At 52.9% G+C, this 14,678-nt stretch overlaps 1 protein-coding gene across 1 annotated transcript; it reads left to right on the top strand.

The window, feature by feature from the left end:
• The first annotated feature begins 224 nt into the window (after nt 1–224).
• Nucleotides 225–7,166, top strand: C1QB (complement C1q B chain). The gene is made up of 3 exons (XM_060142770.1): nt 225–334; nt 5,105–5,307; nt 6,452–7,166. The coding sequence occupies exons 1-3, from the start codon at nt 240–242 to the stop codon at nt 7,024–7,026; spliced, it is 873 nt and encodes a 290-aa protein (XP_059998753.1). The 5' UTR covers nt 225–239; the 3' UTR covers nt 7,027–7,166.
• Nucleotides 7,167–14,678: the final 7,512 nt, after the last annotated feature.

Below are 14,678 nucleotides of genomic sequence, written 5' to 3'. Positions count from 1 at the left end.
CCCCCGGTTGTGGACATCCTCCCGGAATAGCCCGGTTCCCCCACAGCTGCTGAGCTGGCAAAACCAAACTGGCCACCCACCCATTCTACTTACAGTAAATCCCTCCAGATTGCGGAAACGGGACCTGAAACTGCCTGAGGACAGCAGAACAGGGTGAGAGCGGGGTGACAGGGAGGGGGCCGGCCTGCTGGGCCCCTGGGAGGGGACCGTCAGGGGAAGGCCCTTGTTCTCGCTGGAGAATGGAACTTCCGCTTTGGACTGAGAACAGGAGGCTCCCAGCTGCCTGTCCCACTGCTGCCCAGCCCAGCGGCATCAGAGGACGCCAGGTTCCCAGGTGAGGATGGGGCTTGGCACCTGGGGGGACTGGCGGGCAGGACCAATATGGCAGAGGGTGGTGATTCCCCAAGTATAGGCCCTGCATCCCCTGCCTCAGAGCCACCTGGAGCATCTGACAGTGAGGATTCCTGGGCCCAATCTCAGACCTCGGGAGTCCAACTCTCTGGGGGTCAGCTTGGGAGTCGGCTGCTACCTGGGGTCCCAGGTAATGGGGAGGCACCAGGATAAAGGCTTTGGGGTCACCAAGACTGGAGCTGAGCCCTGCTTCTGCCTCTCAGGTGCTGGTGATCTGGGCCAAGCCACATGACCCCTCTCAGCCTGGACCCTCTCCGGGGATATCAGAACCTTTCAGGGCTGCTGTGAGCCCTAAAGGATATACCAGCTCAGCCAGCGCTTAGCACACTACCTGGTGCAAGATATGTCAGAGGCAGGGATGCAATTAGAACGCAGGTTCCCCTCTGCTCAGCCCAGCATTTCTCCAGCACCCGCCTTCTCTTATTTCCTCACAGTCAGATGAGAAAGCTCAGCTTGACTCTTTCAAGGAAATGATTTGACTTGCAGGCGGAGTTGTGATGAGTTGTTAGTCAGTACTGATACCGCTCAGTAAGGCTTGTGAAGGAGGGTGTGGGGTCGGGCACTGCACTAGGGACCTGGCTCCTTCTAGGTTCCCTCGCGTGTAATCCTCTGGCAGCTCTGTCGGGTTGAAATTAACTTTGCCAAAGGCTCAGAGAGAGGTTAAGGCACTTGCCTGAAGTCCTGCAGCGAGGCAGCAGCAGAGCGAGAGTTCAAGGTCAAGTTGGCCTGACTCCAAGTCAGGGGGAAAGGGGCTCTTGGGGCTGGAAGGAGATGGAAGGGCGGCTGATATGGGGAACGTGTGAGGAGCCAGGCTGACGGCGGTGACGGGCGGTAAAGGCAGGGGGTTGTCACCGGATGAGCTTTGAGTCCTCGCCCAAGTCTGAGACTCGCTGGCCCCTGAAATGGGCCAGAACCCAGATCTCCCCACTACCCCCCCCCACCTCCGGCTCCCCCGAAAAAGCCCAAGTCTCATCATGGGTCAGGACCCTGCTCCCCTCAACCCCCCACCCCCCGGCAGGTGGCCAGGGCTCCCCACCCCTGCACTGCCTGCACCTGAGAGACCTCCTCTCCCTGAGCCCAATCTCCCAAAGGGACCAGATTCTTTTTTACTTTTCCAAGCATCCTCCGTTGTGTCCTGAAACCTGGGGACTCTCAGATGATAGTGATAATAAAAAAACTAGCTAATATTCACTAAGCACTTCCAACATGTCGGGCTGTCGTGAGCCCTAACGCATCTGTCCTGCCGCCAACGCTGTGAGGTAGAGATTACTATTATCTCCCTTTTACAGAAGGGGAAGCTGTGGTCGGAGAGAAGCAACTGGCCTAAGGCCCATAGCTAAGAAGGGGCACAGGCCTGGTTTGGACCCTGGCAGTGTCCCTTTCCTTATGACACTCCAGGCCTCTCACCTTTGGTGAATGTTTGCTGCCAAACAACAGCAACAATAATAGTAATGATAAAAGCCATCACCAAGAACCGGCCCACAACCAGCACTGCTCTAAGTACAACCCAGGCTGCAGCTCCTTCTGTCAGGCTGTCTGGCTCCAAAGCCCATGTTTTAACCACCAGGTAGGGAAGCCTCTTAATGTAACACCCCGTGGTGTTTGGATGGGTTTGAATGGGGAGCGGGTTTGAATCTCAGCCACAGCGGGGCTGCATGACCCTGATCGAGGTTCCCGCCCCCTCCACTGCCCAGTTTCTTCGTCTGTGAAATGAGAAAGCAGGGGTGCTTTCCCAGGGGGCTGCTGTAAGGACCAAATTAAATGAGAGAATGTGGCCCGTGAAGTGTTTGGCACAGAGCCTGGCACCTGCTAAGTGCCCAACGCATTGATTATTCAGGGTGTCAAATTGTCGTTGTGCAAAACCTCCAGCCAGATAAGCAGGATCGTCCCCAGAGCCACTCTCTCTTGGGAGCGTGACAGAGCCTAAGCCGGTCACTCATGGCCCTGGTCGCACCCACATTTGCAGCCCCCCTTTCCTTGTTACCCAGTACAGCCCCTGGTCTAATTCAGCTCCTGGTCTGAGCCATGAACTGATTGGGAGACCAAGGGGGCTGAGGCTGACTTTCTGGGCACACGAGCCCCACATCAGCAGGTTTTTCTGGCCTGGCACAGGCCTCACGAGGCAGAGGGGGCAGGGGTCTGGCCACAGCCCCACCATCAGCCAGCTCACTGCGTGATCTGGGGAGGGCTGTTTTCTAATGTTTGCATCTCAGTTTCCTCATCGGCAAGGTGGGAAAATAATCACAACCCACTTCCCTGGAGTGCTGTGAGGATCAGACAACCCCAGCTACGGGTCTGAGCTAGAGCCCAAAACCCTATGGCTCTTCCCCAGCCATGGCCTCACCTGGCTCCCCACGGTTATCTTGGGAGATAAGCAGGGACCCCTATGCTCTTCTATTTTAAGAGCAGGAAACTGCTCAGACTTGGTGGGCTGAGGGGTTATGAGGGAAGGCTTCCTGGAGGAAAAATGCTTTGACCTGGGCCTGGAAAATGGAGAGAATTTGCATCTGGGCAGAGGTGGAATGGGCTGCCTCAGAAGGTAATGAGCTTCCCATCACTGAGATGGTACAAGTCATGGACGGAAGGGGCCTTGGCAGAGATGTTATTGAGGAGACTTAACAGTAGGCTGAGGCTCCCTCAAGAAGTTAAACACAGAATTACCATAAGACCCAGTAATTCCACTCCTGAGTATATACTCAAGAACTGAAAACAAGTTTCAAACAAATCCTTGTACATGAATGTTCACATTAGCACTAGTCACAGTCGGCAAAACGTGGAAACTTCCCAAATGCCCATCAGTGATGAATGGATAGGGCTTCCCTGGTGGCGCAGTGATTGAGAGTCCGCCTGCCAATGCAGGGGATGCGGGTTCGTGCCCCGGTCTGGGAAGATCCCACATGCCGCGGAGCGGCTGGGCCCGTGAGCCATGGCCGCTGAGCCTGCGCGTCCGGAGCCTGTGCTCCGCAACAGGAGAGGCCACAACAGTGAGAGGCCCGCGTACCGCAAAAAATAATAATAATAATGAATCGATAAACAAATTGTGATATGTCCATACAATGGAATATTATTAAGCCATAAGGAGGAATGAATTACTGATCCATGCTACAATGTAGACGAACCTCAGAAACATTATGCAATGAAATAAGCCAGACACAGAAGTTCACACAGTGTATGTAATTCCACTTACACGAAATATCCCGAACAGGTAAATCCGTAGAGTCATAAAGCTGATTGGCGGTTGTCAGGGGCTGAGGGGGGAGTGGGATTTGGGGGTAACTACTTAATGAGTACAGAATATTATTGGGGTGTTATTGAAGTGATGGAAATAGTTTGGAACTAGAGAGAAGTGGCGGTTGTACAGCATTGTGAATGTGCTAAAGGTCACTGAAATGTTCACTTTAAAATGGTTACGCTTGTGCTATGTGAATGTCACCTCGATTTAAAAAAGAAAAAAAGAAGAAGCTAAGAGTTGGACTAGATGAATTTAAAGGTCCCTTCTGTCCTGAGAATCGATGCCATGGGCACTGGCCATGCTGACCAGCTCAAGACAGCCCAGGGCTTCTTCCTCGTTCCCCAGATTAGGAAGGGGCAAGCATCGTCCTCTCACCGGGGCCCACAGCCTTTGGAGGGACCTGAGAATATTCTGCCAGAAGAGGTGGCCTGGTGCACTGGCAGGGACACTGGCTTCCATGCCACACAGGCCTGGGTTTGAGTCCTGGCTGCAGTCCTTCCTGTGTTACCCTGAGCAAGTGACTTGGCCTCCCTGAACCTCAGTCTCCTCTTCGGTGTAGAAAAATTGGTTCTTTCATGCAGGGCTGCTCTGAGGATGTAACGTGGCCCGCTGTGGAAGCAGCATAGGCAGCCCGAATTCAGAAGTTCTAATGACTGAGAACACTTGGAATAAAATCCCAAACCACAGCTATCAAGACCCTGACGTCCGGTCCTCTGACCCCTGACTCCCCTCTGGCTACACTGGCCTCCCTGCTGGTCCTCAACATTTCTGACTCTGTGCTGCCTCTGGCCCTTTGCCCTCCCTGTCCTTTCCTCCTGGAACATTCTTGCCCCAGCTCTGTCTGAACCTTCAGGTCTCGGCCTAAACATCACGTCTCAGAGATGCCTCCCTTGTATAAAAAAACTTTCTTGGTTCGGGCTTCCCTGGTGGCACAGTGGTTGAGAGTCCGCCTGCCGATGCAGGGGACACGGGTTCGTGCCCCGGTCCGGGAGGATCCCACGTGCCGTGGAGCGGCTAGGCCCGTGAGCCATGGCCGCTGAGCCTGCGCGTCCGGAGCCTGTGCTCCGCAACGGGAGAGGCCGCAACAGTGAGAGGCCCGCATACCACACACAAAAAAAAAACAAAAACCTTTCCTGGTGGGAATGTCTATAGACTTTCCTGGTGGGAGGACTTCCCTCACAAACCAGCCCTCCAGGGAGCCTTTCATTTCAGCCAGGGCACTCACCACGGCCTATAACTAGTTCTATTGACTTCTATGTTGACCTGTTTATCGTCTCCCAGACTGTCAGCTCCATGAGGGCAGGGACCACATCTGTCTTGTTCATGAGCAAATCTCCAGCGCCCAGAACAGGGTCCGGGGGATAAGGCACTCAGTGAACACAGGAACAAGTGAAGGAATGAATGAACAAACCGTGGCCGTAACCTACCGCATCTTCTTGTCCCCCGCCGCCACACACACAGGAAGCAGCTGAGCAGGACCATGATGAAGACCCCGTGGGGCAGCGTCCCAGTGCTGCTGCCGCTGGTGCTCCTGAGTCTGCTCCACGTCTCCCGGGCCCAGAGTGGCTGCATTGGGCACCCAGCCATCCCTGGCATCCCGGGCATCCCCGGGGCACCGGGCTCCGACGGCAAACCAGGGACTCCAGGGATAAAGGGAGAGAAAGGTACTGTGGACTTTGGGAACAGACTAGTGTCACTGACCAAGGCCCCATCTCCTACCTCCCAAGTCCCAGTTGCCCACCTTAGGGAGTGCAAAACACTTGCAAATCCATCAGCTTGCTGAGCCCTCCACAACAACTTTGCAAGGAAGGAATTCTGATTCCCATTTTACAGATGGGAAGACTGATGTCCGAAAGGCTACTGACTTGCTCAAGGGAACCCAGTAAATGTTGAGGCTGAGGCCAAACCGTGGCTCTCTTACCACTAAATCCACTGCAGTCACACAGTCCTGGGTTGTTACCTCCAGGGTAGGTGGCTTCGCCTCTCTGAATTGCTATTTCCTCACCTGTAAAATGTGGATAATGATTCTTTGTCAGAGTTGTCACAGGGTTCAAATGAGACTTCCTGCCATAAAACCCTCCTGTAAGATGTAGTTCATGTGTTCATTTAAACATAGCCTTCCGCTCTCTTCACATAATCTCACAATTCCACAAAATATCCCCATTTTACAGATGAGGAAGCTGAGCCTTGGAGAATGTGACTCAGTCAAGGTGACCCAACTAATAATGACAGATGTGACATGAGAAACACATCTGCCTGTCCCCTGAGCCCATGTTCACAGCCACTATACTCTGCCACTCTACTGGAAAAGGTTTTATCTTGTGTTCTGCCAAACCAAGGAGGAGTAGCTGTTTGGAGTGGTGGAGTGAGAAGGATTCTAATACTCACTTCCAGCTTCAGCAAGAAAGAATGTGTGATTGATGAGGGATATGGGCCATCAGGGAGGGGGTGGAGAGGGATAGCACATGTGCCCAGAATTCCTGATCCCTGCTCCAGGCTTAAGCCTGTATGAGCTGGCGAGGAGGGCAGGTCCAGCACCTTCCTGAGGGAGACGCCGCTCCCCAACCCACGGGCATCAGTCCACATTACTGTCAAGCACGTCTCAGACTCAGAAAGCTGGGCTGGAAGGAGACTCGGGGGCCCTCCCCGACATCCCGTCCTCTTGTTCACAGATGGGGAGCTGAGGCCCAGAGAAAAGCGGGAACCTGTCTGAGGTTACGCAGCCAGGCTCCCTGCCTCCCAGCCCAGCTCCTTTCGGGTTCTCAGCGATCTCTGGCCCCCCTCATATCTCTTGTCTCTGCCTTCCAGGGCTGCCGGGGCTAGCTGGAGACCACGGTGAGCTTGGAGAGAAGGGGGACCCAGGGTTTCCTGGGATTCCAGGAAAAGTCGGCCCCAAGGGCCCCGTTGGCCCCAAAGGTGCCCCAGGGCCTCCCGGAGCCCATGGTCCCAAGGGCGACTCAGGAGACTACAAGGCCACGCAGAAAATCGCCTTCTCAGCCACACGCACCATCAACAGCCCCCTGAGGCGGGACCAGGTCATCCGCTTCGACCACGTGATCACCAACACCAACAACAACTACGAGTATCGAAACGGCAAGTTCACGTGCAGGGTGCCTGGCCTCTACTACTTCACCTACCATGCCAGCTCTCGAGGGAACCTGTGCGTAAACCTCATGCGGGGCCGGGAGGAGACACAGAAGGTGCTCACCTTCTGCGACTATGTCTACAACACCTTCCAGGTCACCATGGGCAGCGTCGTGCTCAAGCTGGGGCTGGGGGAGACCGTCTTCCTGCAGGCCACCGACAAGAATGCCCTGGTAGGCATCGATGGGGCCAACAGCATTTTCACCGGGTTCCTGCTCTTCCCAGATGCAGAGGTGTGACCTGTGGGTCCAATTCACCCCCTCCCCTGCCAGCCACGCTCTCTTTACCCCCAACACCAGCCCCCACCTGGCCAAAACACACAGTAGGGCTCCACGGATATTGCTGAATGAATGAGTAAATAAACTTTTCAAGGCCAAGGGACAGTGGTCTAATTCAAATCTGTGTCCCAGCGACTGGCACATAGTAGGTGCTCAGAAATATTGCTTGAACGCTGCTTGAATGACTGAACAATGAATGAATGAATGAGCTCTGAAAGCGGAAGCTCTATCTAGTTGGTGGTGACTGGAGGGCCAGACTTTGTGTCCAGTTCTGTGCCAGACGCACAATGGGAGATGGGGAGGGAACACCATCTGTTGAGCACGTATATGCTCAAAACACTGGGCTAGACCCTTTCCCCCTTCTCTCATTAATCCTCGCACTCATCCTTGGAGATCGGTTAAATCATGCCCAATTCACAGATGAGAAAACTGAGGATCAGAGGGATGAAGGGATTGCCCTCGATCCCACAGAAGAGCTGGGAGGGCAGGTCTGCCCACTGATCACTGAGACCTCTTTCAAGGCAAGGCATCTAGGCCCCTGAAGGGGTATTCTCTGTGTAACGTCACACACCTCCACCCAAGGGATCAAGGAGCCTTTCTTCAGTCTTAAGTGACCTTGGAATCAAGACCCTTCCTCTGTTGATTCTCACCACATGCTCTCCCTCCCAATGCCTTCCCAGCCTGGCTCAAGCTCAGCCATCCAGTTAGAACACACGTCACTCCCCTGCTCAATAATCTTCAGTGGCTCCCCACTGCCAACTGGACATAGTCCCTGCCCACGAGCTGGCATTCAAGGCTCTCTATGGATTGACCTTCCAGTCTCAATCCTTCCTCTCCCGGACAAAGAATATCTCCACTCCAGACCAGCTGGGCCCTTTCTGTCTTCTAGGCAAGACACATGCTTTCCTGCCTCGATGCCCTTACTCTCACTGTTCCCCTTCCACTCTGCCTATCTAACCATCCTTTAAAACCTCATTCAAGCCACACCCTCTCCCTAAAAGCAGACCATGCCAGCCCTCATAGCTCTTACCCCTCCAACCTCCTCTAACCCCATTTCTCAATTGTTCAAGTCTGAGCACACACTGCCTGCATCTAGCATTTCTCTCATGCTCACCCCGTCTCCCCAGCTAAGCTGTGAGCCCCTTACCCTGCTCATCTCTGAACCCCTCCCAGCCCTGCACCTGCTCTCTGCAGCCCCTCCTACTAGTCCCACCCACCAAGACTCTCAACCAATCCTGACCAGAGGTAGAAGGGATTTAAAGCACTTCAGCCTATCACATAGGGTTATAACACCAGTCCAGCCTCCTGCTTGGCTAGCCTGTTTCTCAGGATTCCGTTCATTGGGTGCAGCTTCTGCCCTATCTCCTGGGCTTCAGGCCTGCCCCCAACCTCAGACTCTTCAAAGGGGACCTGGATTGAGCCTTTTCACCAGGGGCTGGGCCTTCTTTCTGCTACTCAACCCTTTCAGTACCAACTGTCTGCCTGGTCTTTGTGTCTCGTAAGAATTGTTATAATAATAACAACCACACCACGACTGAGTTAAGTTACTGTGTACTTAGTGTTTTGTGTGCATTAGCTCATTCAACCCCCTCCACAAACCCTGGGAGGCACATACTATTATCCTCATTTAAAAAATAAGAATCTGAGGCTCAGAGAGGGCAAGGGATTTGCCCAGGGTCACACAGATGCAAGTATACAGCCAGGATTGAGACCTGCTTCTGTTCGCCTCAAAGCTCTTGCTAAATCTATAGACATACCACTCCTTGCCACCCTCTCCTGTTGGAATTCCCTCTGCAGTCCCCCAGCCTCTCACCTGAACCCATCCGACCTCAGGAGTCCACATTCCCGAGCCTCTATCGTTGGGTCTGTCTTCACAGGGCTACACTCCACCCCAAGGGCAGATCTGCTTGCTGGTGGTGAGCACGTGCAGGGCACCCCAAGTCGCTGCAAGGACCCAGGCAAAGCCGGCCACGGCCAAGACATCAGAGCTCGTCTCTAGTGCTGCCTCAAGCCGGCTGGCTTTCCTACAGGACCTGCCCTCCTCTGACTCCTGACCCGTAGACCCTGACCCTGCCGCCTTTCCTCCGTCAGACCCCTACCCTGACAGCACTCTGAACTGTGCCCCTTTTGTGCCTCCCCTCCCAGCTTCCAGATCTGCCAGAAATCCAGGGCTCTCACTGCGTGTTCAGCCATGCCCACTGCAATCAAACATACACTTTACCTTTGTTATTGCTCTTTCCCACCCTGTGAGGAGGGTTCACCTTGTCAGCTCTCTGGAGAGACCGTTGAGGTTTCATCACAGGAACTGGGACCAAGAATGATGGGGGGAGCCTGGAGGTGACCATAGGTGGGTCTCGGGATTTTGCCTATTCCTTCACTGTCCAGACCTGCCTTTTCCCCTTTGCCCCTTCTCAGAGTGGATGGGGTTGAAACTCAGATCTCCTGGCTGGGCTAGCAGTTGAGCAGGGGAAGGAAGGGAAGTGGTCTTCTCAGGCCTGTGACCCTTGACCTTCATGCACCCACCTTGACTCGGACTCATAACCCTCAACATGCCAGCGTCCTTTTAGTTTCCAGACTTCCAAGAAACCTCCTAGAAATAATAACCTTCCAGAAAAGGAGGGACTTATCAGGAGAAGCCAGAGGACCTACAGGACCCAGGAGCAGGTGGGACAGCTCAGTCTCGGTGGACATGGGTTCCCGACCGGGGCTGCTGTGTCTCCCGCTGGGACCTCTCGGCTCTGAGCCTCTCTCTGCAGATTGGCCTTCTTAACTGTTAAAGGCAAGTGGAGATAAATGGATACCCCCAACAACAGCCTGGACCACCAAGCCATCCCCTACCCCTCAAGGAAGTTACCCAGAGACTAACGTCTCCTATTCCCAGTTCCCAGGAGAGGGGATCTGATTGGCCCAGCTTGGAGCAAGAACACTCCTGGCCCAATCAGCTGAGGCCAAGAAGGAACAGGCCTATAATAATAGCAGCTCATGGTTATTGACCTAAACGCCCAGTGAGTGTTCTCTCCTGTACTAGTCACAACAAGCCTAAGGAGCAAATCTTCTAATCCTGTGGTTGTCAAACTTCAGCAGGCATCACAGTCACCACGAGGGCTTGATAGAATTTGCATTTCCTGGGAATTCCCTGGTGGTCCAGTGGTTAGGACTCTGTGTTTTCACTGCCGAGGGCGCAGGTTCGATCCCTGGTCAGGGAACTAAGATCCCACAAGCCACAAGGTGTGGCCAAAAAAAAAAAAGAATTTGCATTTCCTAAGAGTCCCCACATGCTGCTGGTGCTGCTGCCTGAGGGACCACGCTTTAGGAACCACTGCTCTAATTTTATTGCTCCCATTCTATAGATAAGAATGTTGAGGCTCAAGGAGGAGATGTTACTTGCCCATGTCACACAGAAGATTCAGAATTTAGATCCAGGGACTTCCCTAGTGGTCCAATGGTAAAGAATCCGCCTTCTAATGCAGGTGCCTTCCAATGCAGGGGACATGGGTTCAACCCCTGGTCAGGGAACTAAGATCCCACATGCCGTGGGGAAAATAAGCCTGCACGCCACACTACTGAGCTCGCGTGCCTCAACTAGAGAGACTGCGTGCGGCAAAACTATAGGGCCCACGCGCTCTGGAGCCCACATGCCACAACTACAGAGCCCACACGCCCTGGAGCCAGTGAGCTCCACAACTAGAGAGAGAAAACCCACACGTCACAACTAGAGAGAAGCCCGTGCGCCGCAACGATGAGTCCGCGCACTGCAAGGAAAGATCCCGCCTGCCTAAACGAAGATCCCGCGTGCTGCAACTAAGACCCGATGCAGCCAAAAATAAACAAGTAATAAATAAATAAATAAATCTTTAAAAAAAAAATAGAATGTAGATCCAGGCCTACGTAACCCGGGGATCCATGTGTTAAACTCTGTGCCCTTCTGCCCAGACTGCAGGGTTGACTGGGCAGTTCCCAGAGCAGTGTGGGCGGCTCCACCTTCTCTGCCACCTCCTGGCTACAGTGCTCTATCCTTGATTCTCCACCTCCACCCTAGTCCATCCAGATGGGCGTGCCCCTCCCAGTGACCCACAAGCTTTGAGCCAATTAAGAAGAGAAAAGGAGGGACTTTCCTGGCGGTCTAATTGTTAAGGCTCTGCGCTTCCAAGGCTGGGGATACCGGTTCAATCCCTGGTCAGGGAACTAAGATCCCACATGCCATGCAGCCAAAAAACAAACAAACAAAAAACCAAAAAACAGAAGAAGAGGAAAGGAGGGTGAAAGCAAAGAAGGAAGGTGGGGGCTTGATAAGTAATACTAATAACAGCTCACAGAGTACCTGATGCTTGGTGACCTTTACAATCATGTCCCCCTTTCACAGAGGGGAACATCAAGGCACAGGGCAGTTAAGTGGCTTTTGCCTGATGTTACACAACTAGTAAGTAATACAATGAGCATTCAACACAAGGCAGTTTGGCTTCGAAGTCACTGCTCCCCACAGCAGGCAGGAGGTCCCTGAGGGGCTGTGTGGTGTGGCAGGCGAGGGCACTGCCTCTTGAGTCAGACAGACTTAAGATCAAATCCTGCCTGAACTCTTTACCAGCTGTGCGACCACGTCAAGTGGCTGCCCTGGTCTTCTCTGTTACCTGCTTACGAACCAACGATGCGGTGCGCACCTGGTATGTATCAGTGATTCTTCTCTTGGATTAAATTCCTCGAAGTGGATTCCCTAGGGGAAAGGATGTGTAAACTTTGAAGGCTTTGAAATGTGAAAGGATTATCTGTCAAGGCTGGACTCGCCAGGCCGGCTCCAGGCTTGCTGCCACCAGGGGGGAGCAGACACCAGGAGAAGGACAGCCTGGAAGAGGAGCTGGTGGACGGGCCGCTGAGATGGGACCTGGAGCTCCTGCCTCCTCCCTCCCTTCTCCCCAAGCCTATCTCACTCCCTGGGTGGGCTACAAGCTTCTGGGGTGGGGCTGAGCATCAGCTTTGAAGACCCGAGTTCCTCTAAACCAGGGTCTTCAAAGCGTGTCTCCAGCATCAGCATCACCTGGGAGCCTGTTAGAAATACAGGTTCCCTGTCCCCACCCCAGACTGGGTGAATCCGAAAATCTGGTGATGGGGCCCCACATTCTGTGTTTTAAAACAAGCCCTCCAGGTGATTTTGATGCAGCTAAAGTTTGAGAATCACTGTTGTACACCAGGGGCTGCCAAACGTTTTCTGTAAAGTGCCCGATAGGAATTATTTTAGGTTTGGTGGCCATACAGGCTCTGTTGCAACTACTCAACCCTGCTCTGTAGCATGAAGACAGCCACAGACAATGTATAAATAAATGAGCATGGCTCTGTTCCAATCAATCTTTAAGCACACTGGAATTTGAATTTTACATAATTTTCAAGTCACAAAATATTTTTCTTTTGATTTTTTTCCAACCATTTAGAAATGTAAAAACCATTCTTAGCTAGCAAGTTGCACACAGTCTGTGGGCTGGATTTGCCATTCTGCTCTAGACCCAGGTACGGCTCCAGGCTTGGAAAGGGAAGAGCAGGAACTTGAACCCAGAACTGCCTGATTCCCAAGCCAGTTCACCTTCCATTAGGTTAGTCTGCCAGGTTCCAACCTTGGGACATTGACAGAAAAACTCTCTGGGCCTCATTGTCTTTGACTGTAAATTAGGCATTGCAATTCCTACCCTGAGTGACCAGAGGCACTGGGTCTCCAATTCTGGTGGGCAACGAAATCCCCTGGACACTTGCTGGTGTCTAGGCCCCATCCCAGAGGTTCTGATTCCGTAGGACCTGGAAGCCCCAGGAATCTGCACTTTTCTCAAACACCCCTGGCGATTCTAGTACAGGTGGACCTTTGCTCCAAGTGAGAAGGCTAAGCTGCTAGACATGAAAGCGGCGACCAGTAGTAGCCCAGCCTCGGCTCACAGGAGTCAGTGGGCTACACGGGGTTGAGGGAAGAAGGGAAAACAAATTTCTTGTCTGTTGGGACCTACACAAAATGAGAAACGCAGTGAGGGAGGAAAGCCTGGGGGCTCAGGAACCGGAAGGACAGAGAGGCTGTATTCAATTCCCACCTCTGCCACTTATAGGCTGTGTGTTCTCAGGCTAATTAGTTAACCTCTCTGAGTTACAGTTTCCTCATCTGTAATATGAGGGTGATAATCATATACACGCCAGAAATCTGATGAGGGTTAAGTGGGATTCTAAGGGCAGAGACCCTGGCATGCAGAAAGTTCTCCAAAAGTATTAGTTATAGTTATCAATGTGGGCTGTCATTGGAACTGGGGTGCTGTGATGGTGCAGGGCTCCTCAAACTCTAATGTGCACAAAACCCACCCAGGGTCTTGGTAAAATGCATTTTCTAATGCAGCAGGCTTGGGGTGGGGCCTGAGAATTTGCTTTTCTAACAAGCTCCCCGGGGAAGTTTATGCTGCTGGACCAGGGACCACACTTTAAGGGGCAGGGTTAGGGGCCCTGGTTCAGTCTGTTGACCTGCCGTGAACTGGATATCTCTCAACCACGGGCAGCGGTTAGCACAGGAGGTGGTGGTATCTGGCAAGCTCTCAGTGAAGAACCTCTTACTGTTATTGTTGCCACTGTGGTCATGTGATTATGTTCTGCTGGGGGTGGTGAGCAAGTACGCAGGCAGACACAGGAAAGGATGAAGAGCGGAGGGTCCATCTCCCCGATGCTGAGCACCCCTTGCTCTGAGCACTGCGGATCTAGCTCCTGTTTCTCCCCCACATCTTTGCCTTTCTGGTCTCCTGCTGACAACGGGCACCAGGTGCCCTGCCTTTCCCCCCACTCCCCAACACGCACACAAACACACACCCTCCTTTCAGAGCAGGCCTCGAGCTGCGTTTATTTTTGCACGTAGCCAGGAGGCATTCTCATAGACAACCCTGTTGGCCAGATGTAAGAGAAAAGGGTGTTGTTTCAGAAATCCAGCAGGGCCCACCCAGGGAGGGACACCCACAGTGAGGGGACCTGGCAGAGCAGGACGTGCCCTGGATGGGAAGCCGAGAGCTCCCAGTTCCAGGCTGGCCTCGGAATTTGACTTAGTGTGTGACCTCAGACAAGTTGCTACCCCTCTCTGAGCCTCAGACTTCCCCACAGAAGGAGGGGCTTGAACTAGATCAGCTGCATTAGACCCACCTGTGACAGAGATTCTCAGGCCCGCCCCAAGCCTACGGATGAGGAAGCTTAGGAGGGCTTGTGACACCCATAGGAATAGGGAGAAGAGTTATTACCGGGTCACTGACCAGGGAGGACACAGTGGCCAAGTCCCCCAACACTCCTCAATTTTCCAGCATCCTCACCTACACAGACCATAGGCAGGACCCAGAAGGAAACAAAAGAGGCCAGAAACAGACGTGTCACAGCTCAGAGAGCCCAGAAGATTTATGTTTATCAAATGAATGAATGAAAGCATATGTGTGTTAGTTAACTAATTGATTGATGAATAGTTCTTACTCCAGAGAGTACAAGGTCTGGAGACAGATATACATAATATAGGCTCAATAAATAGTTGTTGAATGGAAGGAAGAAAGGCAAGATGGAAGGAATGCCAAAATCATGTCCTGCCCAGAATGAGAGGGAATGCAATAATGTTTCGTAGGCCC

This window comes from Lagenorhynchus albirostris, chromosome 2 (genome assembly GCF_949774975.1).
Source record: "Lagenorhynchus albirostris chromosome 2, mLagAlb1.1, whole genome shotgun sequence".
NCBI lineage: Eukaryota > Metazoa > Chordata > Mammalia > Artiodactyla > Delphinidae > Lagenorhynchus > Lagenorhynchus albirostris.
Note: the sequence above shows the minus strand (reverse complement) of the source record. Positions and strands in the feature narration are given on the sequence as shown.